The sequence below is a fragment of the Gymnoscopelus braueri genome (genome assembly GCF_963280865.1).
Source record: "Gymnoscopelus braueri genome assembly, chromosome: 6".
Lineage (NCBI taxonomy): Eukaryota > Metazoa > Chordata > Actinopteri > Myctophiformes > Myctophidae > Gymnoscopelus > Gymnoscopelus braueri.
This window is the reverse complement of record NC_137607.1, coordinates 36,427,986-36,455,768: the sequence shown is the minus strand read 5'-3', so window position 1 is coordinate 36,455,768 and position 27,783 is coordinate 36,427,986. Positions and strand designations below refer to the sequence as shown.

At 44.1% G+C, this 27,783-nt stretch overlaps 1 protein-coding gene across 1 annotated transcript; it reads left to right on the top strand.

Annotated features, from left to right (window-relative positions):
- Positions 1-1,245: 1,245 nt before the first annotated feature.
- shc2 (SHC (Src homology 2 domain containing) transforming protein 2) lies at positions 1,246-27,705 on the top strand (the record flags this gene model as incomplete). The annotated part of the gene is made up of 13 exons (XM_080431842.1): positions 1,246-2,004; positions 10,018-10,088; positions 15,972-16,032; positions 17,200-17,319; positions 17,988-18,041; positions 18,236-18,287; positions 19,994-20,120; positions 21,646-21,814; positions 23,022-23,109; positions 23,224-23,397; positions 24,398-24,741; positions 25,623-25,796; positions 26,623-27,705. The coding sequence occupies 12 exons, from the start codon at positions 1,246-1,248 to the stop codon at positions 25,752-25,754; spliced, it is 2,151 nt and encodes a 716-aa protein (XP_080287968.1). The 3' UTR covers positions 25,755-25,796; positions 26,623-27,705.
- Positions 27,706-27,783: the final 78 nt, after the last annotated feature.

The window sequence follows — 27,783 nt, the reverse complement described above, 5'->3', positions numbered from 1 at the left end:
GTTAATGTTCTGTTCTATGATATAAAGTACACCTGTTAATATCTCACCTGTGATTTTTGAAGCTATTATGTGCATTTTTAAACTTACAGTACATTACTGTAGTTATGTGTGGTTAAACATTTTCAAAAACATATAAAACCCATAAAAAAGAATTTAAGAAATTACGGAAATAGACATTACAGTATACAGTATTAGCTTACAACGCGTGGCCATTAAAAATAACTCATCCCTGTTAACTCAACCACGTGCACCTAAAAACAGCATCCCTATTTTGGGCATGTCATTACAGGTAAACATGACAAACATTTAAAAAATAGCTAACTAGTTACAAGATGTGAGCTTGTAGATTTAGCTATTTTTGACCACTATTTTTGACTCCACCCCAAACACCAACTGATTCAGGTAACTGAAAAAACATTGTACCTCTCAATAAGTACTCCACTGAGTTCTCACTGACATTATCTTCACTTCACTTCCATAAAGCTGAAATATTGCTGTTAAGGTGGCTAATGTGCATAATGTGCATTGACTCTGTCCACAGTTCATTACATTATTACATTTATGTAAAATGCGTCCTTATTTATTTTTGTTAGGACTGTTGAAAGGGTAGTGTTCTTTACTGTCACATAGTTTGATAATGTGCAATATGTTGCGCAATAGGCTGCTCTGCAGTGTGTGTGTGTGTGTGCGCGTGCGTGTGTGTGAGTTTGCGTGCGAACGTGCATGTGTGCGTGAATGTGTGTCTGTGCACGCACACAATCACATGCGCGTATGTATTGATGTGAGTGCGTGTGCAAGGGTAGCTCAAGCAGATGTGTTTTAGCTAATGCTGTCTGAGAGCAGCTGGGCAGGGCAGGGCTAATAGACGAGCAATAATACAATGACATCATCCAGAGAGAGAGAGAGCGAGAGAGAGAGAGAGAGAGAGAGAGAGAGTGGGGAGGGGGGGGGCGTACTAGTGAGCCAGCCCAAGGCAGCGAACAGGAGCAGGGCAGCTCAGATGCAGAGCAGAGCGGCATGAGGGTGGGAGAGTGTGTGTGCGTGTGTGTGCGAGTGGGAGAGGACTGGACAGCGCACAGTCACCACTGACGAGGATATAGGACTCTTCCCTGAAGAATTTTGTCTCCAGACTTTGCCCCTCTTCCATTACACCCCCCCCCTCCCCCCTCCCCTTTCCCCTTTCCCCTTGTCCTCAGCCAGCTATCCCCCCCTCTCAGCCCCCTGCTTCAGGCGGCTCCTCCGGGCATGCTCCTTAAGCCAAAGTATGGCCGCTTTCGCAACGACTCTGTGACCTCCTCCGACGACCTGATGCAGAGCTTAGCTATGAGTGGCAAAGTGGTGGCCACACCGGTGGTCCACTCGTCCCCCCCCAGCCTGCCTCTGCCTCCCCTGCCTCCCCTGGACTCCAGCTCCAGGTCTGCATCCTCCTCGGGGGCTGCAGCCCTGGCCGACTCCCCCTGCCTGGACGGGGAGCAGGATGCCACAACCACGTTCTGCATGCTCATCCCCAGGATGCCTCAGTGGAAGTTCTCCAACTCCCTGCTCAGCCGGAGCCCCTCAAACTCCAGCTCTGGCTCCAGCTCCAGCAAGGACTCGGGCAAGGCTGCACCTCCCTCCCAGCCCTCCTCCTCCTCATCATCATCATCAGTACACGGATCTGGGGGTGCGACCTCAGCCAGTGGCCCCGTGGCCAGCCTAGCTGCTGTGTTGAACTCCTGTGACCCTGTGTGTGTCACCCCCTGTTCATTACAGGCTATCCGAGGGCAGAGAGTGGCAGCAGCGGCGGCCAGTTCAGGGGGCCACGGATTTGGAGCCCCAGAGGTCACGGGGAGCCCAGGGGGCTTCTGCAGTGCCAGGTCAGGGATGAGCCGTCGCAGGGTGGAGGGCATGTGGCTGGGAGGAGAGGACTTCAGTCAGAAGGGCGGCTTCATCCACAAGCCCACTCAGGGATGGCTGCACCCTGACAAGAAGATTACAGGACCAGGGGCCTCCTATATTGTCAGGGTGAGTTATTACACACTCATACTAATTATCTGTTGATTTATCACTGTGTGGGGGTTGTTCTTTAATTACAATTGATCATTAAACTTCCTTGGGGCTAGTTTTCCTGCAGAAGTTCATATAAAGCTCAGGCCTTCGTTGTTTGCCAGCAAGTTTGGCATTCCTTTCTTGCAAACAGCCAAGCACATGCTTTTGTCCAAGCTCATTGTTTACATCTGATTTAACAGAATGGGTACAATTGCCAGCTCACAGGTATCATTAGATCACATGTTATTGATAAGTCCATTGTGTCCCTGGGCTGGAAACAAAAGGACACTACAGTGTCAGGCAGTTTGTTATGCAGCACCACATGTTGATGGCTGAGGAATACATAATTCACACAGATGACTTGGTGTGGCTGGTAGAGAGACTGCACCGGGGCAGCACACAGGCTTCAGGGTGGGGATGGGTGGGGATGATACAGGATGATGATTTATGCAAATACTAATAGGACAATTTCTGCTTTATAGTATACTATAGGCTTTATGGAGGGTATATATACAGTGGCATTGACAACCCCCTGTATATTGCATTTGTTGCCTATACTGCAACTTGAATCTTTATGTGTGGTGACTGTTACTGTAGCAATGGAATATTGTCCAAATATGAATAAGAGAACCAAATCGTAATGGTTGGTTAAAGGACTTGGCTGAGAACATAATGAATGATGCATGTGGGAGTGGCATTCTTTGTGTACTGATTGTGTGTGGAAAGAGAGAGAGAGAGACCCTAAGATTATATGGCATGGGATTTGATTTACAATGTGCAAGCACAAAATAAGTCAGTCCTCTGATTCACATTATGGTTGTATAACTGGTGTCCAGAATTGGCCATATTGTTTTTTATTATCAAAAATGGAATCAAGCCACGTCAAGAAAAGGAAATTGTAGCCCCTTTCCCGCCAAGAAGGTGACATTGATTTTTCCCATGAAATCTATCATCATGCGTTGTGAGGATAGCTTGTACGGGGAGTGAGGACATCACCTCATCGGTGCCTTTCTCGTGATTTAGTGCTCACAAAGGGTTACCGTCCCGAGGAGACTGCTTGACGTCAATGTCAACGATCTCCCCTCAGCGAAGCCCCATTACTCCCCGCCCTCCTTCCTCCTCCCCTCTGCTCCCCTGTCCCCTCCACCCTGCCTCACCCCTCCTCCTCCTCCTCCTCCTCACCCCTCCTCCTCCTCCTCCTCCTCCTCCTCCTCCTCCTCCTCCTCCTCAGCCTCAAGCCAACGACGTGGCTCTTGATTAGCCCGGTGCAGGGCCCAAGCACGCTTTCTAATAGCATTACACAGACACCCCATTCATTCCTATATTCAATTACATTTCAGCCACTGTCATTTGCATCATGTGATGTAGATCACTGGTTCTCAACGTCTGGTCCGGGGCCTGCCTGGGGTCCAAAAGGTCCCTTACGGGTCTGTAAGTCTGAGAGTGTACAAATGAAAAAGAAAAAAAAAATCTCTTGGACCCCAATCTACACTGTAAAATTCTCAGTGTTCATTTAACTCTGAGAGTGTACAAATGGAATCGATTTGGTTCCATTTGTACACTTTTGAACACAGAGTTACAGGCCTGTAAGGGTCCATTTGGACCCCCTGGTGGTCCCCGAACCCAACGTTGAGAAACAGTGATGCAGATGAGGATGGTTGGCTCAGCCAGGGCCCTGGGATGGGGAGGGGTCCATCTGTGTGAGGCCCGATTCATCGTCATACGATGGCGTATTCTTCGGCGAGCGACACCACACACCATACGGCATTATTATTATGAAGTAAGCGTGAGGCTTGGCAGGCAGTGAAAACATATTGGCTGTCAGCACCAGGCTGTATGGGGATTCTCTGGGTTCATGTTAACAACCCCCCCCCCCCCCCTTCGCATTTAACACTGTGCCTGGATGACATCTCAGTTTGTCTTGACTGACATTCAGTCACCACTGGCGACGAGGGGATCGGATCCTCTTCTTTCCCTAGAGGAATTTTCTCCCCCAGAATTATTCTCTCGCAGTTTGCCATGCAACCTGAACCATTGTAACTGAAATAGACATCATACCTATAATCAAGCCGCTTGGATGTTTAAGCTTGCCAACAGCAAGTGGCACTGCAGTAAGTGTGAGGATTAGCTTGGAGCTACTGTGCAAACAGGATTCCATGGGATGCGTGGGCAGAATGCAGTTGTCTGCTATACTGTGTTTAATGCATGTAGGGAGGAGCACCCGCTGCATGTATTAGTGTCACAATGACAGGATATTTCTGCTGTGCTGGGCCATTTTCTCTGCACAGCTACAGTACATGCACACATGCACATGCACATGCACACTCGCACACAGGCACAGGCACACACACACACACACACTTGCAGACACATGATCGTGCATAAATGTGTGCACACACACCCCTTCATGGGAGGTGACAGACAGCCATCGCTGTCCTCTACCCTGACACGTCCTGTGTGCCCACGCTACTCCACTCCACGCCACGCCACGCCGCGCCATACCACGCCACGCCACGCCACGCCACGCCACGCCACGCCACGCCACGCCACGCCACGAGCTGTGTCTGACCTGCTTCTGCACCTGACACCCACGCACAACACCGCAATGCACCCCGCAAACGACAGGCAAGCCCCTGCAGCCTGCCAAGCCAACCATCAGCCAGAGAGCAATAAAAACCATGACTGCAATCATTCTGCACAATTAGGTGGCTGACATTTCATTTTAGTGCTGCACAGGAGGACGTCTCTTCCAATTATGAAAAACAGACATAGTAAGCCATTTACTGTGGCTACAGTACACATTAGTGCTAATTTATCTATTTGTAACTCTGAGAGTATACACATGCAACCAAATGGATCCTTACGTCAATCGGGTCCATTTGGGTGCATTTGCACACTCCCAGGGGTAAATTAACACTGGGGATCATCATCTTACAGCAGCAGTTCAGAGCATGTTGCTTCTACTGTATCTCTTGCTGTATAGGCAGAAAGAAACCTCTTATCTCCATACAGTAGTTTAACTTTTTGTTTTTTCTCGTAAAATAATGCCCTATTTCGTCATACTACAGTGTCACACAAAAGTAGCAAAAATAGTAATAATATTTTTTCTCTTTTTGAATTTAAATTCTGAAAAAGTAACAGTTTTGGACATAATATTATGAGGTTTCCACCCGACAGCGTTGACATAATATGTGAGTGTCAGATATAATGACATGAATCTGTGTCTTAATTTCTGCTTTCTTGTGCCAATCCTCAAACTATAATATGTTTATCATATTTGTCCAACGTCATATGATGACGTCCACCTGTTTGCCAGCATTTATTATCCTACTTGAGTCATATTTCATTAATGTTGTATTTCCAGTAGCAGCAGAAAGCCACGCACGCACACACGCACGCACGCACCCACGCACGCACATATTTCCGCACGCACGCACACATTCATTATTCATGCATGTCCACATAATAGCAGCTAGGAAGGGACACAAACACTGCGGTCACAAAACAACAACGCATCGACACACTTCAAGTTCATAGCATCATCATCGCAGATCTTACACGTAACTAAGAAAGGTGACTGCCAGGCCGGGTGGCTCTACCCAGGGCCGATCAGACATCTCCATATTAGGGCAAGCTTCATCCCAATCCGACCTCCACTGACTTCCAGTATAAACGTAAACTTCTAAAAGATAAAACAACACACACACACACACCCACACACACACACACACACACACACACACACACACACACACACACACACACACACACACACACACACACACACACACACACACACACACACACACACACACACACACACACACACACACACACACACACACACACACACACACACACCCCTCTCTTGCAGGAAGGATAGTAGTGTGCATCGTGAGTTCAGTGAGCAAAGATTAGATAAACGTTTCTCAACCTCAGGTCCGGGGACCACCAGGCGGTCCAAATGGACCACTTACGGTTCCATTTGTGTACTCTCAGTTAAATGAACACTTAAATGTATTGCACAGTGTAGATTGGAGTCCCAAAGATTTTTGAAAAATGGTTCCATTTGTACACTCAGAGTTACAGACCCGAAATGGTCCATTTTGGACCCCTGGTGGGCCCCCGGACCAGAGATAAACGGCCACAGGATGTCTTCTGCAGCACCGACAGCCAGGCTACATCAACTAATATGATAACCATCTCTCTCTTCCTTTAAATAAAAAAAGGGCTAATTTCCTTGAATTTCTCGAATTAATGCTTCTTTAGAAAGTCTGTGTCCCTGATAACATGATTGGTGCGTCGGAGACTTAAGACGTCAGGGTTGAGGGGCAGTGCAGATAGGCAAATGGAAGAGGGCATGCTTCACGTCGGCGCAGGGTAGCAGTGTAACAATGGAGGCATTGACAGAGAGAACAGAGAGAGAGCGGCAAGCGCAGGAGCGACCGTTTCCATGATGGAAGGCTTCCCCATGTTTCCTAATCTGGTTAGAAGGCTCATTAAGCTCTCAGGCGGTTGCTCAGTGTGTGTGTGTGTGTGTGTGTGTGTGTGTGTGTGTGTGTGTGTGTGTGTGTGTGTGTGTGTGTGTGTGTGTGTGTGTGTGTGTGTGTGTGTGTGTGTGTGTGTGTGTGTGTGTGTGTGTGTCTGAGAACCGTTCGGCCTGTTAAAGCCTTCCCCACTGCAGTCACAACAGAAAAGTCTTGGAAACTTATACTCATGATAAGACATTGATTGAGTCTGAACCCAAATCCAAAGTAGGCAGGATGTGAATGATGTTAGCATATAGCAGCTCAAAGGTAGGGCATATCGCCCTAAGTAAGTAAATACTCAGTGTTAACTTATATGAATGTGACAAATGTGACCAAATGCACTCGTATAAGGGTCCATCTGGTCACATCATTTGCACACTCTCAGACTTGACAGAAGTGGATAAATTAACACTGAAGATTTGTGCAGTTACTGTAGTCTACAAAAACGTGGGTGGCCATAGCTGGGGTGGCTATAGAATACCGAAGTCCTGACGTCACTCGCTCATCAACCTGGGTCGCAGAAGTTTTTTTCTATGGAAAATAACATTGGGTCATCTTAGAATCGTCTCATATAAGAATTGTGGTCCAAAAACAAACAAATTGTCCCGGCGCTATTGTCCGGGAGGTGGCTCTGTATCGCTTACGATAGTCAGTCACTCATATTTGAAACTAGTCTGTTTCTGCCAAAGATTTAATTAATTCGGCGGCGGTAAAATTTTCGTTTTCTCACCGTCAGTTGATGCTTCATATCCACATGAGTCAAACCGCCGGGCTCATTTGTTTATTTTGGGAACACATATGCCGCGATATTAAACAGGTCTATGGGAATTTAGAATTGGGAGGGGGAACCGTGACCCAGGTAGGATGCGTAAATTACGCCAGACTTCGGTGCTCTATAGCTGAGAGAAGGCTTATAAAGAGGCCGTCTGGGGAAACAGAAGGTCCCCAGTTTGCGTCCCAGCTAAGGTCCATGTGTCAAAGAGTCCCTGAGCAAGACACTTAACCCCTAACATGCTCCCTGGGCGCTGCCCCCTGTAGCGCCCACTGCTCTTGTTACTCAGGATGGGTAAAAGGAAGAGGACACATTTCACCGTATGTGCAAATATACAGTGCCAACAATTCCCCAAAGATTTGGGTACAAAAGTATTATAATTATTAAACCACATAGCAATGACATCGCATACTCTCATACAATATGTGTAAGACAGATTACCAGTAGAACTGGAGAAAAGTAAGCACAGAAACACTGATATCATGGTACTGTTTGTTGATCCATTTTTTCGGTCCTTTTGAATTAGGGTTAGGGTCATGTTTTTTCCACTAATGTAATGTTTTGTATTGTTGTAGGACACATCATGGTGATTGTTTTGCACCTTAGAACTAAGATTATCGTCTGCACCGTTGCACCCAACTTCACGTGGGGGGGGGGTATAGAGAGATTAATATAGGTGTGTACACACAGCTGCAAAGTAATGTAAGACTTACTCATGGGCATGACTTGTGCAAACAGACACACACACACACACACACACACACACACACACACACACACACTCGTTAAAATTCGTTTTAGTGCAAGGTCCATAATTTTTTTTGTTATTTCCAGAAAGAGAAAGAAAAGAAGAGGGGGGGGGGGGCTGGTAAACCACAATGCATACTGGCCCTCCGGGCTTTTTGTGTTATGCTTTTAGCATTGCTGGCGTAATTGTACTTGCTGTACTGTTTGCCATTTGTTAATAAAGTATTCAATCAATCAAAAAAAGCAAGGGGTAAAGAAAGAAAAATCAAACAAAGGAAGGTATCTACATATATACACTTAGCATACAGTACAAGTATGCATACGCACGCACGCACGCACGCACGCACGCACGCACGCACGCACGCACGCACGCACGCACGCACGCACGCACGCACGCACGCACGCACGCACGCACGCACGCACGCACGCACGCATACACACACACACACACACGCACGTACACGCACACGCACACACACACACCTCCATCCCTCACTCAGAGCTGTGAGTGCTACTAATCTCATCACGACACCATTAGCACCTCAACCTTCTGGCCATTAAGGGGCCACTCAGTTGTCTCCTGGTCACTGGAGTACACTTAACTGGTCCACAGGACATGTGGACCACCGCTAGATTACTACACATTATCATAAATACTGTGTGTGTGTGTCCCAACACACCTTCTTTCTTGAGAAGGCTTTCGACCTGAGGCCAATTCTACAAAATGCCTTCTAAATCGGTATAGTTCACACACTTTCAAGATTTTTCAAAAATGTAAAAAAAATAGCAGATGTACAAGCTTGCAGCGTGGCACGAAGTGACGCGCTGTGAGCTTGTATATCTGCTATTTTTTAATAGGCAACGCCAAAATCTTAAATGACACAGATGCTTTCCCGGTATTAATGGGTTTTCGGCTCTGTACTGCTCTTGTTTCCTTCTACACCAAATGTCTTTGCCATAAATTGCTGATATACAAGCTCTCAAACACGTCGCAAGCTTGTAGATTGGCGAGTATAGGGGGCACTAATGTCATTTCTTTATCATGTGTTAAGAAAATGCCCTGTTGGAACAGAAACTGTTGATACTCAGTCCCCACCTCCCTGTGTGTGAGTGTGTGTGTGTGTGTGTGTGTGTGTGTGTGTGTGTGTGTGTGTGTGTGTGTGTGTGTGTGTGTGTGTGTGTGTGTGTGTGTGTGTGTGTGTGTGTGTGTGTGTGTGTGCGTGTGCGTGTGTGTGTGTGTGTGTGTGTTAGTGATCGGCAACATTCAAGGTCTTGTATACAATTATTGAGGGAATGTTGATTTTAGCGTTGAATTTGCAATTTGCTGTCTCAGCTAGAAGCTGAAATGTCATGGGGCTGATCCCTGTTATTGACGCGAAGAGGTTACAAGTCTCAGCTGGTGAACAGGGGGCAAAGGCCTGATCTATATGGTAACATCCAGACTCTGCTGACAGCAAGACCCCGAAGGAACAAGTCATAGGAAATGAAGCTGCTAAAGAGGCTCTGTTGTGCAGACAACCTTGTCCTTTGAAACTTTGGAGATATGTACAGTATGTGTGTAATGCTAGATAGTATATTTATCAATATGGGTGGAATTTAAACCTGGACCATTCACCTGGACCCTGCATGGTATCTTGAGTGTTTAACCACTTTCACCATGGTGTCCCTATTTTTTTTATTGGACAGCATTTTCAAACTGTTAAAAAACATATCTATTTATACCAAATTTACCAAAAACAGCATAAATAGCAGATCTACAAGATCACAATGTGCCGTGATGCGACACGCTGTGAGCTTGTAGATTAGCTATTTCCACATACTAATCTTACAGTAGAGCCAAAAGGTAAATCTATAATAATAAAACAAACGAATAAATATAACATTAAATCTGAACTGAAACCACATTATAAATTTGTGTCTGTTCTGTCTCTCTCCATGCAGTATATGGGCTGCATTGAGGTACTGAAATCGATGCGCTCGCTGGACTTCAACACACGAACTCAGGTGACGAGGTAAGCTGGGGTTTAACTATCTCTCCTGGTACAGTATTAATGGTGAGTCGGGAGAATCTGATGGTATCTGTACATGGGATTAGCAGAGGGATCAGCCACGATGAAACCAAATCACTGTCATCACGGGGCCCTTAGCCTGATCTGGCCTGGCACACAGCAAAATCCTGAATGTGAATGTTTTACTCATTTTACATTTTCTGAGTTAAATGAATACTCTTTACCAATATGTTTGAAGTTTGTTACTGGAATCCAAAAAATATTTTCAGATTGACATCCATTTGATGAGATCATTTTAGAATTGTCTAGGTTTTGAAGTGGTTACATGGGTTCTATTTTCCTTGACTCATATTGGGCCATGAATCACAATAATCAAGTAATAATTACTGTATAGTGACTGTTACAGTTATATTTTCCCACGAAGCAGCAATTTATAGCGAGGTATCAGTATATCACTAATACAGATTTTCTGTATGTGTAAGATGTGTGCCTTAAGTCTGTGTTTTTATGCTCCACACATATGATGTTATTGTTATGAAAGCATCAGCACCACTCAATCTCTCTCTCTCGCTCTCTCCTAATCTCTCTCCATCTTTCTCTTTACCTCACTCTCACTGTCTCTCACCCTTCTCTCTCCTCCATAATCGATCGGTAGTAATCAGAGCCCCCCCTGTGCACCCAAGGTATAAGTGCAGGGGGTGGGGGGTGGGGGTGGGGCAGAGATGGAGGGAGGCATAGAGACAGATCTATTATTGATGATGTTGGCTAATGACTGTGGAAAGCTGCAGTGATCCTCGGTGCACCCCCCCCACACACACACACACACATATAATGTCTGGTGTGACTCATATTGGATGAGAGGGGGTGGGGGGTGGTTCAAAACAAAACAACGGAAGGACAGAAGAAACAGACAGAGACATGTCTTGTATTAAAGCTGCGTAAATCAGCTTAAGTTCCACTGTGACTGATTTCATGACACAACAAGGCTGGATGTGCTCGTTTTTTAGGACTTCTCCGTTTTTCTTTTGGATGACATGCTTGCATGATCTGTTTGGTTGTTTATGATTGTTCGTTTGTGTAGCTCTGTCTTTGTGAAGCTCTTTGTTTCTGTAACATTGTCCCCATTTCAAGTTAGGCTTGCATTTTCCCCACTAAGATTTTTAGAGGTCATGTTAGAGAGACACTTTTGATTGATTGACTCTTGATGAAGGTCCAGAGGGGCCAAAACGTCTGTCAATTTGAATAAAAGCTGATGCTGAGCAAGAGCAGTGTGTGGGAGTTTTGTTCATGAAATCGTTTTTTCATGTTTGCTTCAGATGAATATTAAAAAGAAAAGGACCTGGTCACTTCCCAAAAGAGACAACTAAAATACTGGTTGTATTTGCGTATAGTCTTTTTTGAATAGACCATGGTAATTTTCTTTTTAATATTCATTTTGTTCCACTGTGGGGCACAGAGCCCTTCTACCCACAACTTGGCTGAAGCCTGTTGGACTCCTCTTTATGATCTTTAGGCCATTTTGTCACAGTGGCTACTTTACAAAAGACCTCCAAATTCCCTAGTGACACAGAGGGCATGCGACCTGAGGCCCCAAACCCTCGAGAGAGCCCATCTGTCCAAATGGGCAGTTAGGATGACTGATCGGCTCAATAAATCAAACGCTCTTCATTTGTAGCACTTAACATAATATGAATCTATGCAAAACGGAAAGTACTTTTTTAACCACTTAAACCCTATACACTTCATTGACCGGGGTCCCATAGGTCAACCAATCATGTACAAAAAATAAATACATTTATTGAAACACTCTTTATGATGGAAGAAACCATAACTTAAAAAAAACAAATGTATTGTTTTTTTTAAGTTATGGTTTCTTATATAGGGCTATGCACATGTGTCATGTGACACTGGCCAATCACAGTCCTGAATAGACTGTGATTGGCCAATCACGGTGCAGGGTTAGGCGGGGTCCATTTTTGGCCAATCACAGCGCAGGATTTGTTGTACAAATATCCAAACCTCACTTATAGGGGCGGTTTCACCTCCCAAAAAATAACCGTTACCAAACTCATACCACATAGCAAAGCAACCCATTGTGATCTTGTAGATCTACTATTTTTGCCATATGTTCACCCCCAGAATAGGGACACTGGTATTCATGTGGTTAAGTCAATTGTACTGTATTGTAGGCCTGCATGGGTAAAATACTAGTATACAACCCCAGTTACTGTAGGTGAAAGAGACATGGAGTGATGAAATCCAAACAAAACGGATGCAATAAAGACAATACAGCCAGCAGACACATCCACATCCTGAATGTCAGAAAAATACCAGTCAACCTGAAAATCTAATTTCCACAAGCTGCAGTGTCCTCAACAACACAAGCCTATATAGCAGCTGTGGCTGTGTCACAGTATTAAGCCATTAAGCAATAAGACCAGGCAGCAAGAGGCACTGGATATAGTCCTAGGAGAGAGAGCCCAAGCCTGCACATCATCATCAACAACAACAGCAACAAAAACAACACCATAATCGTCTCCTCCCACTGTCCTCCCGTCACCACGAGTCACATGAGCATTGTGGCGTTTTTCAAAAATCCCTGAGAAGACCTTTAGTCGAGATGGGGACGCTGCTTTTTAAATATTTACGAGCCACCTGATAGGGGCAGGGTTCTTCACTCCGGCAGGCCGCCCCTCCCCTCCTCACTGTCCCCTGATAGTCTAGAACACAACAGCTCCAGCCTCATCATCAGTGTGTGTGTGTGTGTGTGTGTGTGTGTGTGTGTGTGTGTGTGTGTGTGTGTGTGTGTGTGTGTGTGTGTGTGTGTGTGTGTGTGTGTGTGTGAGCGCATGCTGGCATTCGTGCCTGTGAGCATGTGTCATCATTGCATCATTGTCTCACGACAACACTATATGTGACGGCTCCATATTCTCAATATGAATAACTGTGGCGGTCGGGCAGGCGACAGTGAGTCAGGAGGTAGGGTAGCCGTCTGGGAGCCGGAAGGTTTCTGGTTCGATTCCCTGAGGCTTCTCCTGTCTGCAACTTGAAGTGTCCATGAGCAAGACACTGTGAAACCATATAACTGCTCCCAATGAGCAGCCTGGTGCTGGTTGGTGCCTAGCATGGTTGCCTCTGCCATCGGTGTGTGAATATGTACCTCAGCATGTACAGCATGACGGGATTGATTGATTGTTTGGTTGATTGGTTGATTTATTGATTGATTGATTGATTGATTGACAACAAGCATAATTATGCACAAAACAAATGATTGCACATTTTGGTCAAAAGGATAACACAAAAAAGCCCGAAGCCCGAAACAATAAAATACATAGAATTCAGTTTAAAATCAGAACCATGTGGAATTTAGAAAACACTCTTTAAGGAGGACTTAAAGCTAACAGTCCCAGTGAACTTATTGACCGTAGGAAGAAAGAGTCCTTTCCAATACCGCTTTTTACAAAGTTAGTGGAGCTACCTCTAGTGGAGTAGCTATGAACATCACAAACCCTAGAAAAGTCATTGCATAAATAGTTGGGTGCCTCATCGTTTACAATCCTGTGGACTATAAAGCATCATAGACATGGGATGCATAGCAAGTGTTACCAAACTCTCTCCTCCACTCCAAGTCAACCAAGGCTATCGAGTCGGTAGGAGATGAGTTCTGGGGTGGAGCTTGTAGATCAACCTAACTATTTTTTTACTTTATATAATGTATATTGTGTGTGTGAAAGGAGCGAATGTGAAGTACATTGTAAAGCACTTTGGTCAAGAAATGGTAAATGGTGCATTTATAAAGCACTTTAAGCACCTTTGTGCAATTTAACCCATTAAATCCGGGAAAGCATCTATGTAATTTTAGATTTTTACGTTGGCTATTCAAAAATAGTAGATATACAAGCTCACAGCGTGTCACTTCATGCCGCGAGCTTGTACATCTGCATTTTTTAAAAATCTTTTAAGTGTGAGAAATACTGATGGCATTTGTAGAATCGGCCTCGGGTCTTCTTAATGGGTTAAAATGTGCATTATATTGACCCTTTTGCACACACTTTCATTCACCATTGGTGGAGGAAACCATGCAAGGCACCAAACTGCTCATCGCTCTGAGTGGCCGGAAAGACTAGAAAGGCACTATATATGTACAGTATGCAGTGCATTTACCATGATAATTAATTAGAACATTTCCACTTTATGTTTGTCACGTAGGCTCTGAGCACAGCGCTAATCCCCGCCCAGCCCCACTCCACTAGGCCACATTATCTCCAACTCGCATAGACATACAATGTTGGAACATCTCAATACAGACAAAACCCATCAACACCCATTAGCAAGCCATCTTCTCCCCGGGGCTATAGCAGCCTAATCGCACAGATGTACAGTAAAACACAGAACATTCCAGCAGCTGAGAGAATTGGTTTGAGGGTTATCATTGAGCTATGAGGTTTGGGGGGCAATGCATATAGGATACTGATCAGTAGGCTATGTGCAGGAGAAATGGATTTGTAATTGTGGACCTTGAATCACACAACAATTTCTGTGGTGTCCTGTGGTGAACATGAGGTGAAAATAGCAGATCTACAAGCTAACAATGCTGCATGTTGTGAGCTTGTAGATCAGCTATTTTTGTCAAGACTACACAAAATCTCTTAGCAGATTGTGGCCCCTCCTGGAGGAGGGTTGTCCCTCTACACTGTTGAAGGGGACCAAGTATATTGACCCCTGTGGGACCACCAGCCAGCTAAGTACATAGGGTTGAAGTGGTCGTTAAGGAGAGATGTGATTTCTTGAAGCCACTTAAGTGTGATATTGATTAACTAGGCATAGTTACAGTATACAGTCATGGTTATATCAGGTATGTGTCTCTAAGCTGTAGCCAGAGGAAGTCATGCCTGTTAAAGGTTGCCCTGCTGGTAACCTTGTCTTGACCTTTGAACTGTGATGGATCTGTGACCTGGCTGCGACCTTACCTTGAGGGAGGAAACACAGAGCATGTTCATTTGGGGTGATTATCCCCTCAATAGATAAATAGATAGATAGATACCTTTATTGATCCCACGGGGGGAAATCAGTTGCCCAGAGGTAGCACAGCAGTTAAGTTACAGAGTTACAGGTAAAGAGGTAAAGAGGTAAAGAGGTAAAGAGGTAAAGAGTTAAAGAGGTAAAGAGTAAGGAAAAGTACTGTTGCATACAGCAATACAAGGCAAGAAAAAGGAAACAAGAAGTGCCGTCAATACAGAACAACAGTATACAACTGTCCCGGACTATGCAGGAAAACAAACACTGCACTACGTGGAAAATCAGCAGGACCGAAGGACTTTGTTGTACTGCTGTATCATTTCAATAAACTATTCTATTCTAATTCTGTTAAAATGTGATCGTCGTCATATTGTTTAAAAAAAACAAAAAAACATTTCATATACAAACATAATCAATTAATTCATCATGTCTCCATTGTCCATGGATCCTTTGTAGCCTGTTGATCAATAGCCACACAGTAAAATCCTCAGTGTTCATTGATCCATTTGTAATTAGAGCAGTGGTTCTCAAAGTGGGGTTCCAGGGGGTCCCTTCCCTATGGCATCACAAAGTTTAACCATTCTAAGTCTATATCAGTACATCGGCTAGATCTGCTAATGTCTCAGATGGGGGTCCGCGACCAAATACATATTAATTTAGGGGTCCTTGACATGAAAAAGTTTGAGAACCACTGACTTAGAGAGGTTACAAATATAACCAAATGGACCCTTATGGGTCCATTTCTCCTCTCTAAGGAGATATTTGTACACTGTCAGAGTTAAATGAACACTGTTGATTTTAGCAGCCTATTGACCAATATTGTGTCCTGCCATTGTGTCAATCTAACGTGTGACCCTTCCTAACCAGGGAAGCCATCAACAGGCTGTGTGAAGCGGTGCCTGGGGGAAAGGGAGCCTGGCGGAAGAAGGTCAGTGGTAAAGATGTAATCCTTGTGTGACTGTGCGCACGTGCGCACGTGTGTGTGTGTGTGTGTGTGTGTGTGTGTGTGTGTGTGTGTGTGTGTGTGTGTGTGTGTGTGTGTGTGTGTGTGTGTGTGTGTGTGTGTGTGTGTGTGTGTGTGTGTGCATCACACATGGTTCAAAGAGCAGCTTCAAATTATTATTTAAACTGACATGCCAAAAAAAAATGTTTTACTGGCCTTGGAGCACTAGACGTGTGGGGCTAAGTTGTCTCAACATGGGGGTCCGGGGGGGTTCTTGTGGGGGTCCCAGGGGGGTCCCCGGCTAAAACGATTGATAGTTAGGGCCCAAATAGACCTTACAGGTTAAATTAACACTGAGGGTTTTACAGTGTGGATTGGGGTCCCAGAGATAAAAAATCATATGAAATGGGAGTCCTTGAATTTAAAAAGGTTGAGAGTGACTGAACTACAGTGGAAAGTGTCCTGGGGCAGTAAAGACACAAAAATATTAGATCTTCAGCAGTTCTTCAGTGGTTCTTTTGGGTGGTTTACAGTAGGTGCTACAGTATATAGCACTCTCCATAGAGAAATGTAGTATCAGCTATAATAACAATCTAATGCAGATCACAACGCCCCTGGTTGTGAAACGATGCTATGTTCCTGTAGAAGCTACAAGCCTGCATGCAATCAATTTTATAGTTTTAAGAAAAACATGTTTAATTTACAATGTCATGGAGTCATGTCATCAAATACTTCACTAGTACCCACAATCCTGATGTGTAGCAGAGACATCTCTGACTGGTAGGATATGGACGCTATGGACATGTTCTACCACAGGAACACTGTGAAAAACATGCCGGCCCCTAAGATTATGAGCCAAAGCTATAGAGAAATATTTTGCAAGTAGCATTCCTTAGCTAGTCATTTGTATGTGTGTGTATACCACTATTGTTTCATAGCAATTAAATAAACTATTTTCCCAGTGCATGTACAGTACTTTAGAGTATTAACCACATTAACCCTGGTGGCCCTATTATGGACATTGTCATAGGTCACGATTGTCAACCTTTTCCAAAACCTTTCATATTTTGTATCAATTTGTCCAACATAGGGCTCAAGTGGTTGATAAACAGATAAGCAGTTGATGATTTATTCTGTGTCTTTGTGTTGTAGGCCTTTAACAAGGCTCTCCAGTCCATCATGGGTAAAAGTAACTTGCGTTTTGCTGGCATGAGTATTGCGGTCAACATCTCCATAGAGGGCCTCAGCCTCCTCATCCCAACCACACGACAGGTCAGACACCGCTGTATTTACACCTGACACAAAATGTAATATGACCAAATGAATCTGTTAGATTTTGGCCTTTCAGTTTGTTCACTGGTGATAAAGTTGATTATAGCCACAATTACAATGTTGTTATTGATATAGTTGCACTGAGACAGAGAGAAACGTACACAAACATACAAGGTAAAACGCGGAATGTTACAGGGATAGTTCACCCCCAAAATGTCATATTTTCTATCGATTAGTCACCCCATGGAGACTTTCATGGAAATTCATGGATATTTTTTTGTTTTTGTCGCATTCCTAAGCCAATAATTTGATGACAGGCAGAATGTCCGGTAGAAGACACAAAGAGTCTCCTTTGTGTCTCCACCGGAACCGCTGCCTACCTAATTATTGGCTTAGGAATGCGACAAAAAAAAAAAAAATCCATGAATTCAAGTCTCCATGGGGTGACTAATCGATAAAAAAAATGTTGGTGTGAACTATCCCTTTAACGTCAGAGAGTGTGAAAATGGACCAGTTTTCACTCTCAGATGTAAATGAATGCTCCTGATTTTCCGGCATAGGCACAGTGAGTGACAAACAATAACAGTACCAAACATAAGAGTTGCATTGTATCCCAGTGATTCTATCATTTGTTTCTGTACTGTACTTTTCCCGTCTCCATCTCTCAGGTGATAGCGCACCATCCGATGCAGTCCATCTCCTTCGCCTCCGGGGGAGACACTGTGAGTGCAATGCGTTATTCCCCACTGCCTTCTGTTTGGTTGGAATGGACTTTTTGGCAGACGGCAAGTCTGACCGGGTTGCATTTGACTGCGTTCCAATCTCATGGCCTGAGAATCAATAAGGGCTTTAATTCAATTATATCCCACCCCTAATTCATCTGGTCTTATTGAGTTTTTCCTCCCGTCTTTTGCAGGACACGCCCGACTACGTTGCATATGTGGCCAAAGACCCAGTTAATCAGAGAGGTATCTACTCCAAGGAGCTTCTCTTTGCATTCCCTTTTGGAAGTGCACAACACATACATGCAGAATCATGTGTGTGTGTGTGTGTGTGTGTGTGTGTGTGTGTGTGTGTGTGTGTGTGTGTGTGTGTGTGTGTGTGTGTGTGTGTGTGTGTGTGTGTGTGTGTGTGTGTGTGTGTGTGTGTGTGTGTGTGTGTGTTTGCTTGTGTGTGTTTGCTTGTGTGTGTGCGCGTTAAATATGGATTAGATTCCATCCAGAGGGAGGTGCATTATGACTCACTGCCACTTGTTTATCAAGATGCTGCTATTGATTTTTCTGACTCTCTCTACAAAGACAAAATGAAGAAGTTCATTCTAAAATGAGTTATCTGCTGGTTGGAAAACACTCCTTGATTGCTCCTTTAAACTCATTACTGAGGTGAAAATACATCTCTGTGTGGGGTAATACAAATGTAATTTGCTCTCATGACCACTTAAACCGTATCTATATACTTCATACTTCATTGACCAATGAAGAATATAGACCCCAGGGGTCTATACTCGGTCCCCTAGTTTTTTTCCTCGACACCAAATCTCTTTGCCAAAGATAGCCGATCTACAAGCTCACAACACGTTGCAATACAACGCGTTGTGAGCTTGTAGATCTATCATGTCATGTCCTGCTTGTCATTATTATGACATGACCAAAATAGGGATGCTAGGGTTCCTTTGGTTAAAGAAGATGCAGGATCAAGATGGCAACTGAATTTCCCCCGCGGGATCAATAAACGTCTATCTCAGGATTGGGTCATGATTCTTTTTATGATACATGCACACAGCAAAGTTATTATTGTTTTGAAATATTCATTCGTTTCTTTTAATTTTAGGAAGTGACACATTTTTATTTAATTTAGTTTTAGTCTTAGTATTATGAAAGCCTTGTTTAGAAGCTGAAAAAGATAGGATGAAAGAATGCATGACATCAGATTTTATTTACAAAGCGTATTATTATTTATCAAAGGCCCATTGAGCTAGGCCACTCAGTTCCACAAGGAGCGACCATAGTGCAAATTGAGGGGGAAAACTAGGATGATTTTTACATAGGCCTACATACTTTTTCGTATTGTTCATTTTTGTCTTTATTGATATTCAAAACACATTTCCCCTTTTAGTTTTACTTTTAAGGCAGCACTATGTAACATTTTAACAACTATATAGCATATTATGTCCCACAAAATGATAAAGTTACATGTTTAAGCAATAACAATCATCCTCCATAAATGTATAGACTCAAGGGGGGTCCCTGCTAGGGGCTTGACTGTATTACTATGTATAGGGGAGACAATGAGTTTCATCCTGGTATTTGCCAAGGCACCACGGCAGAACTGCAAGTAAAAGCGAAGACTGGCCAATCACAGCGCGTCCTCGCCGGACATGCTTGCAGAGACTCTTGGGTAATGAAGTCAAAGACGTTGGCTGCCATGTCATTTGTGTCCAAAGTGGCCACTGATACACCAAACTACATAGTGCTGCTTTAATCTTAGATTTACTTAACTATAATAACCCTGGTACACAGTAAAACATGTTAATTTATCCCTTTGTAACTCTGAGAGTGTAGAAAATGTGACCAAAATTGGACACATTTGGTTACACTCTTGAGTCAAATTAACACGTTTTACAGTGTACGTTCTATCTGAGCTCACTACTAACATGGCTCTCTGTCTCTGTCAGCGTGTCATATTCTGGAGTGCTCAGACGGTTTAGCCCAGAGTGTCATCAGTACTATTGGCCAAGCCTTCGAGCTGCAGTTCAAACAGTACCTTCACAGCCCGCCCAAGACCATGGCCTCCACGGAGAGGTGAGCTCACTTTTCTGAGGATTCTTTCCCTGCTTCACTGGAGAGCACTGGAATGAAGAAAGAAAATACAGATAATGGAGGGAGAGGTGTGTGTGGGGGGGTGAAACATGGGTTGGGACTCGTGGGCCAGATTTGATTAAGTCAGTGTAGTCTCTGGACTTGGGATAGACTTGTTGTCTCACATAATTTCCAATACCATCATGACTTCCATCATTTTACATACGTTCACTGTAGCTGCTTTGCAGCCAGTTGACAAAAGAGGATGATGCAATGGACAAAGAGGCTTTATCAATCAGTGTGGTTATCACACTTTGGCACTGCCCCTGGGCCTGGCATCCTACAGAAAGTGCTGAGTTGTGCCTTTCTAGAGACAGTAAAAACCTGATATCAAAAGCTCTTCCTTTCTTGTGCATGAGAAGGAGATGTGATACTTTCCTCTATCTCATATTCCCACAAAGTCCATCATTCAGTTTTGATCGTCACACATATCAACACCTGTTATTCAGCGCTCAGGGGCCTCGCTCTCAGCTTGTCACCAGACCTCAGGTGTTGCTGGGTCCACTGGGGACACGGGGCAAACACCAGAAAAAAAATCTATTCTACTGGTTTCAAATGAACTCTATCCTGCAGCCAACAATAGCAGCAACGGGCCACATGTGGATTTATATAGACACTGATATGGAGATGTCATCTGATCTGAAGCTCCATTCTGCTCAAGAATCCATTCCAAATTGCCATTTCTTTTTGTTTTTCTCCTTTGCTTATGTCTTCAACAATTTGCAGTTACAAACATAGTCATGAGAATAGAGAAACAAAGGAATAAGTCAGATAACTGGACAACAATATCAAATGTACATAAAGGTGTGCGCTTCACATTACTTAGCAGCCGATATAATACATGTATGTGTATACATACAGTAAGTGATAGTGCCAGTGCTACAGCAATGGAGTGTATTCATATCTATACAATACACATAAAGGAATAATGCCTGTGATGTCGCCAAGACTGACATGGCGACGGGGCTCAGTGATTCAATAACGAGCTGATATCTTCTCAGGCCTCATGTGACAGAAACAAATCCTGTCCAAAACGACTTCTCTTGCACACATACACTGTCTAATAAAAACGAAATGACTGAAGCCTGTTAGCCGACATCGTTTTTTTTAATATATTTATTTTGAAACCTTGAATCTGCACAAAATGTCTGCTTAGCATCCCTTATTTTCCCTTCACAACCCCAGCTCATGGTTGTTCTCACTCTATAAACATGCCACCAAAAAAGTGGAAAGTCCTTGAGTTCCCAAGGAGGCAAAAGTCCAAGGCAAAAAAACAATAGAGGAGGGAGCCCACTGTATAATGCAAAAATATAGTTCTTTAATGCCTTCAAACAGCTATTTTCCAACATTTTTGTTTAGGCAAAAGAACAAACTTGGCTTAAAACATACAGGCTACTCAGCGACGCGTTTGGAGTATGATAACTCTTCCTCGGGCAGCAGCAATGTTCTCACTCTATGCCTTTATTAGGACTTTCAGGACAGAGGAGCCCGTGTGGGGGGACGAGGAAGACTCCTCGGAGCATAACTACTACAACAGCATCCCAGGGAAGGAGCCCCCAGTGGGGGGAGTGGTGGACTCCCGGCTGAGGCCTAGCGGGGCCATGCCGGGTCACATCCACACCCAGCCGCAGAGCAAGGTATAGCGGAGCGGCCCATGGTGGCATTATAGGAGAATTGTATTCTAATGCATGTAATCGACTCTGTAGATCAGTGGTTCTCAAACTTTTTCATGTCAAGGACCTCTAAATTAATGTTGTATTTGGCCGCGGACCCCCATCTGAAAGGAGTTTGTGCCAAGGAGCAAGGACCCCCATACAAGATGTGTGGTGTTAAAAATGTAAAATTCAAACATTTTCAAAGAATGTCAAGATCGTTTTAAAATGTTTATAGGGCCATGGGGGTCCCCGGACCCCACTTTGAGAACCCCTGCATTAGACCACGGACCACCATAACTCTGAGAGTGTACAAATGGAACCAAATGGACCCGTAAGGGTCCATTTGGTTCCATTTGTACACTCTCAGAGTTAAAGCCACACAAGGGTCCATTTGGTTCCTAACTATCCATCATTTATCTGGGGACCCCCCCTGGAATCCCCCCTAAGGACCCCTGGCGGTCCCCGGACCCCACTTTTAGAGAACCACCGCTGTAGATGTAATATCTGCCAGGCTTTCTGGTACCACTGCTGTTTGCTATTATTTACTTTGCATAACGTTGAGAGGAATTAATGTCATAGCTCCTATCGCATGTCATTTTCGACCCCGATCTAAATTTATCTCAGACGCTGTAATTGGGGGCTGCAGCTGCTCAGAATCAAGCAGTGTGCATGTCCAGCCTCAGCCCATAATTGACAGCCAGGTTCAGGCTACACTGTTTCATCTCCTTAGTCCTTAAACCAATGACGAATGAGCCTTCATGCTCTTTGCTCGCTGCCATTGTTTGCAATGGGGCATCAACTCAAGCCCTGTGAGCATGGCAGTGCACTCCATAAACGTCTTCTCTATGGTGCACTGCACCGTAATTCCCGGAGAAAGATATGATTACAGGTTGAACCCAGGCCCCTGTGAGAGGAATCATTCCCTTTTCCCAGCAGCCTTATTCGAGTGGCACGCACTGTACTGTAGCTAAGGTTTCAGACTGAGTGCCTCCAAACGACATTATGCAGGGACAAGAGATGTATGTTGTACCAATCAGGTAGTGAAACAAATATGTTTACAAGTCATTTGAGTGTGTCTTTGTGGCTGTGTGTGTGTGGCTGTGTGCGTGTGCGTGTGCGTGTGCGTGTGTGTGTGTGTGTGTGTGTGTGTGTGTGTGTGTGTGTGTGTGTGTGTTGTGGTTGTCTGCAGATGGGCTCCCCGGCTAGAACTGTGTCTTACCCCTCTGGTCAGCTGTGCTATGAACTTCACTGGGACACAGAAACCAGCAGTGGCTCAGGTAAGTCCTCTTGTGGCAAAACAAAAGTACTGCAATTAGAACATGTTAGCTGAATAGTTATTTCTTTATTCATGTCTTATTAAACATGATGGTCTTAATTGCTTTCTCTCTCAGGCCTGACATCAGATGGGTACCTGCGTGCAGACGGTCAGCCTCCCAGCAGCAGAGACTATGAGGAGCACTTGTACGTCAACACCCAGAGTCTGGAAGACTCCCTGGCACAGGGGTCAGAGACACACAGAGCACCCAGGGGACCTGAGAGTCCCAAGAAAGACATCTTTGACATGAGTAAGCGTGGCAGGTTTGCTTTGTGAGCACTGATGCTTGAAGATCACAGATATACTTAAATGTTTTAAAAAAAAGTTAAAACACACCTGTTTTACTTTTTTCCCCACCTTTATTATGCCCATCTAAAGTACAAATTATTATGACACAAGTTTACAGCCTATGTTATGGTCATATATGGTATGTATTGCTATAATTCATGCAGTAGCAACCAGTGGTGTAAAGTAACTAAGTACATGTACTCAAGAGCCTACTGTACTTAAGTACAATTTTGAGGTATTTTTACTTTCTTCAGTATTTACAATTTTCAATACTTTTACTTCTACACCACTACATCTCAAAGGAAAATATTGTACTTTTATTCCACAACAATTATATGAAAATGTAGTTACTAGTTACTATGTAGATTTTGATTATTATTACAAAACACATTAACCACTTCAGCCATATTATTTCGGCCATTTGAAAATAGCAGATCTACAATCTCTACGAGTTTGTTGATGAACTTAGTTGCAGTCATCAAAACAAAACACTAACAGCTCTGTCAGACTAAACGCAGACAGGAGGATGCACAAGGCTTTAATTCAAGTTTATCAGTTGAGCAGTTTGAAACAGGTTTAAAGTCCCTGTAAATCCGCCCCCGCCCCAAGCTCACAATGCGTTGCAATGCAACGCCTTGTGAGCTTGTAGATCGGCTATTTTCAAAAGATTTTTTATACATTTTGAACTTGTGAAATGGGACATGCTGCACAATGAGTACTTTTACTTTTGGTATACTGTAAGTATATTTTGATGACGATACTTTGGTACTTTTAAGTGCATTTTGAATATGGTACTTCTTCTTGTTGAGTATTATCTACATTGCAGTATTGATACTTTTACTTAAGTAAAACACATGAATACTTCTTCCATCACTGGTAGCAACCCGCAAACATGCACTAAGTGCAGACAGTGGTGTAAGTGTATCGCTGTGCTCTTTGCTTCGTGGTCTCTCCCCCCCCAGGGCCCTTTGAAGATGCTCTGAAGCTCCACGAGACCACCAGAGGAGGCGGAGGCCCCGGTATGTCTGCCGCAGCCGGGGCGTGTGCCGCTCAGGGCGTGGTGGTCTTGGAGGACCAGTGGCCCAGCCCCCCGCGCCGCAGAGCCCCCGTGGCACCCACCGAGGAGCAGCTCCGCAGGGAGGCCTGGTACCACGGCCGCATGAGCCGCCGAGACGCCGAGAAGATCCTGGTCCGAGACGGAGACTTCCTGGTCAGGGAGAGCACCACCAACCCAGGACAGTATGTCCTGACGGGCATGCACTGTGGCCTGCCCAAACACCTGCTGCTGGTCGACCCCGAGGGAGTGGTGAGTGTGGGGAAAATGGAATTAGTTCAAGAAACAGGCACGAACCACTGTTTCTCTACGTCGGGTCCAAATGGACTCTCAGAGTTACGGGTCTCTAACTCTGAGTGTACAATGTTTTATCAGCATTGGCCAAGCCTCCGGGTCTTAAGTTAATTCATAAGACCTGGTACTTAAGACACGCAAAATAGGGCCCTTGAGTGTACAAATGGAACCAAATGGACCCCGTGAGTCACCGACCATTTGGACCCCTGGTGGTCAGTGGTGGAAAGTAATTAAGTATACATGTACTCAAGTACTGTACAAAAATTCTACTTTACTTGACTTTTTCCAATTTTCAATGCTTTTACTTCTACTCCACTACATCTCAGAGGCAAATATTGTACTTTTTACTCCACTACAATTATTTGAAATCTTGAGTTATAGTTACTTTGTAAATTTGGATTATTAGAAAACATGCATTAACCACTAACCACTTCAGCCCTATATATACTTTGGCTATATTATGAAAATAGCAGCTCTACAAGCTCAGAACACGTCACAATCCAACGCGATGTGAGCTTGTAGATCTGCTATTTTCAAAAGATTTTTATACACTTGGAAATGGGACATTCTGCGTAAATTATGAGTACTTTTACTTTTTGTACTTTAAGTACGTTTTGATGCAAGTACTTTTGTACTTTTACTCAAGTACATTGTGAATACCAGACTTTTACTTGCAACAGAGTATTTCTACATTGTGGAATTGATACTTTTACTTAAGTAAAACATCTCAGCACTTCTTCCACCACTGCTGGTGGTCCCCAAACCTGACATTGCGAAACAGTGGCATGATGAACTGCTTAACTCTTATTCCCTTGCGTCTCTTCCTCTGCTACATGCAGGTGCGGACCAAAGACATGCTGTTTGAGAGCATCAGCCACCTGATCGCCTACCACCTTAAGAATGAGCTGCCTATTGTGGCAGCAGAAAGTGAACTCCACCTTAAACAGGTGGTGGTCAGGAGGAAACAGTGACCCCTGCAGGCTTGCCTCATTGAGGGTGCACTGCCTGAATGGGTAAGCAGAATACTGAGAAGAATGACTGCATAACAAAACATATACCAGGGGTCTTCAAGGTTTTTCTGGCCAAGGACCCCTTAGCTGAGAGAGAGATGAAGCAGGGACCCCATCTACACATTGTATTTATGTTAAATGTGTATTTTCAGACAATTAACCAGTTAAACCCTCAATACTTTGTAAACTTGACCTTTGGCTCGGTACTTTGTCTGCTCTTTTTTCCCCTCTACACCAAACCTCTTTGCCGAAAATAACCGATCTACAAGCTCACAACAAGCTCACAACAAGCTCAGAACAAGGTCACAACGCCTCGTGCTGCGAGGCGTTGTGACCTTGTTGTGAGAAGGAAAAAAAACGGTTCCTATCACACAAAGATTTGGCGGCCCCCCTATAGTAACTCTGAGGACCCCCTAGGGGTCCAGGACCCCCTGTTGAAGACCTCTGATATATACTGTATATATACATGCGTATATGTTATTTGTAAGGACGTTTGACAAACAGAGAGCATGTCAAGGAGTTTTATTGGCATCAAGGTCTTTGAATGTTTAGGTTTGGTAATTCATGGATGTATTCGAGAATAAGCTCATCCAACTCAGTACTGTATGCTCAGCTTTGCATTGGTTACCTAATCTAGTTTATATGAATCTTCATGAGGATTATTATTATCAATTCATAGTCTACAGAAATAAATGAGAGTGAATTCATTGTTTTAAATATAATTGCTCATTGTTGTTCATTCCCACCTCTTGATTTACCTCTACACTGCTATGCACTGTAAATGACTTTCAAATGAATGTAAATACAGTTCTCTGTCTTTCTCTCCCAGGATCCAGAGGTGAACGCCCTCATGTCCATGCAAAAAAAAAGGCTAAAACCTTTAGCCTTGTTGCATCGCCGACTCCCATATTCCAGTGGACATCGCTACCAAGGACTTAAGAGGTTTGTCTGATGTCTCCTTGTACTTTCTGTCTCTGTGGGCTTTCAGGCTCAAAAGGAACTGTCCAGTCATCCGTGCTCAACTCCTCAGCATGCAGTCATTAAGCTACAAACCGCTCGGTCTGAACCTAAGTCATGGTCCAGCCCACTGAGCCCATAGTCCAGCCAATGACATGGCGTGAACACTTGGCAGCTGATGACAAGAGGTCCAATAAGGTCAAAGAGAGAGTTGACACGCTGGGTCAGAAATCATCCAGTATGTCCCCCACGGGGGTTGGAAGCACACAGAAGTGAAGTGTTCCAACAGACCCGCTGCACTTCTTGTCCCCCACTGCTGTTTGGACCGGGGCCAGTCACAAAGAGTCGTGAACCATGGGCCTTGTGTCATTCAGTAAACCAGTCACGAACCTGACTAGAGCCATAACGCTCTGAAGGACTTTTTTTGGCGCACATAATGGAACCTGAGAGATATTGTGTTCGGTATTCCTCAGTTCTCGTTTCAGTACCAAATGCAAGAATTGGGTCATATTTTACTATGACAATGGGAGACATCAACCCCACCTCCTCCCAATGTCAGTTTTGCAGAAATGTAAGGACATGTTTGAAATATTTGTTCCTCATGCTTGTAGGCATATCATAAATGGCTTGAAGATGGCACAACTGGAAAATGATGCAGTGCTGTCCCTTGCCTCAATATTACCATTGCTTTATATCCACTTCGGTCTAGCACATTTTTCATTTCATCCTAATAATCTCAGGTCCAAATTAAGCCATGCGGTCTGTGGAATTTGTACTAAAGAAGGAGGCCGATCTTTGCAGAGGAAAAGATGTCAACTTGGGTTGTTTAATTTTCACATTATTATACACACAAGTAGACAGTCTATACATAAGCAGTTTATGGATGTACTGTATTATATCTTGGAACGTGGGCAGTTCAGATTTGACACTATCAGTTTGTGTTGTGCTGGTATGGGTACATCATGTCTTGGTACAGCTACATCTGCTATGTAAGCCTGTGATGATGAAAAATTATTTCTGTCTTCTGTTATAA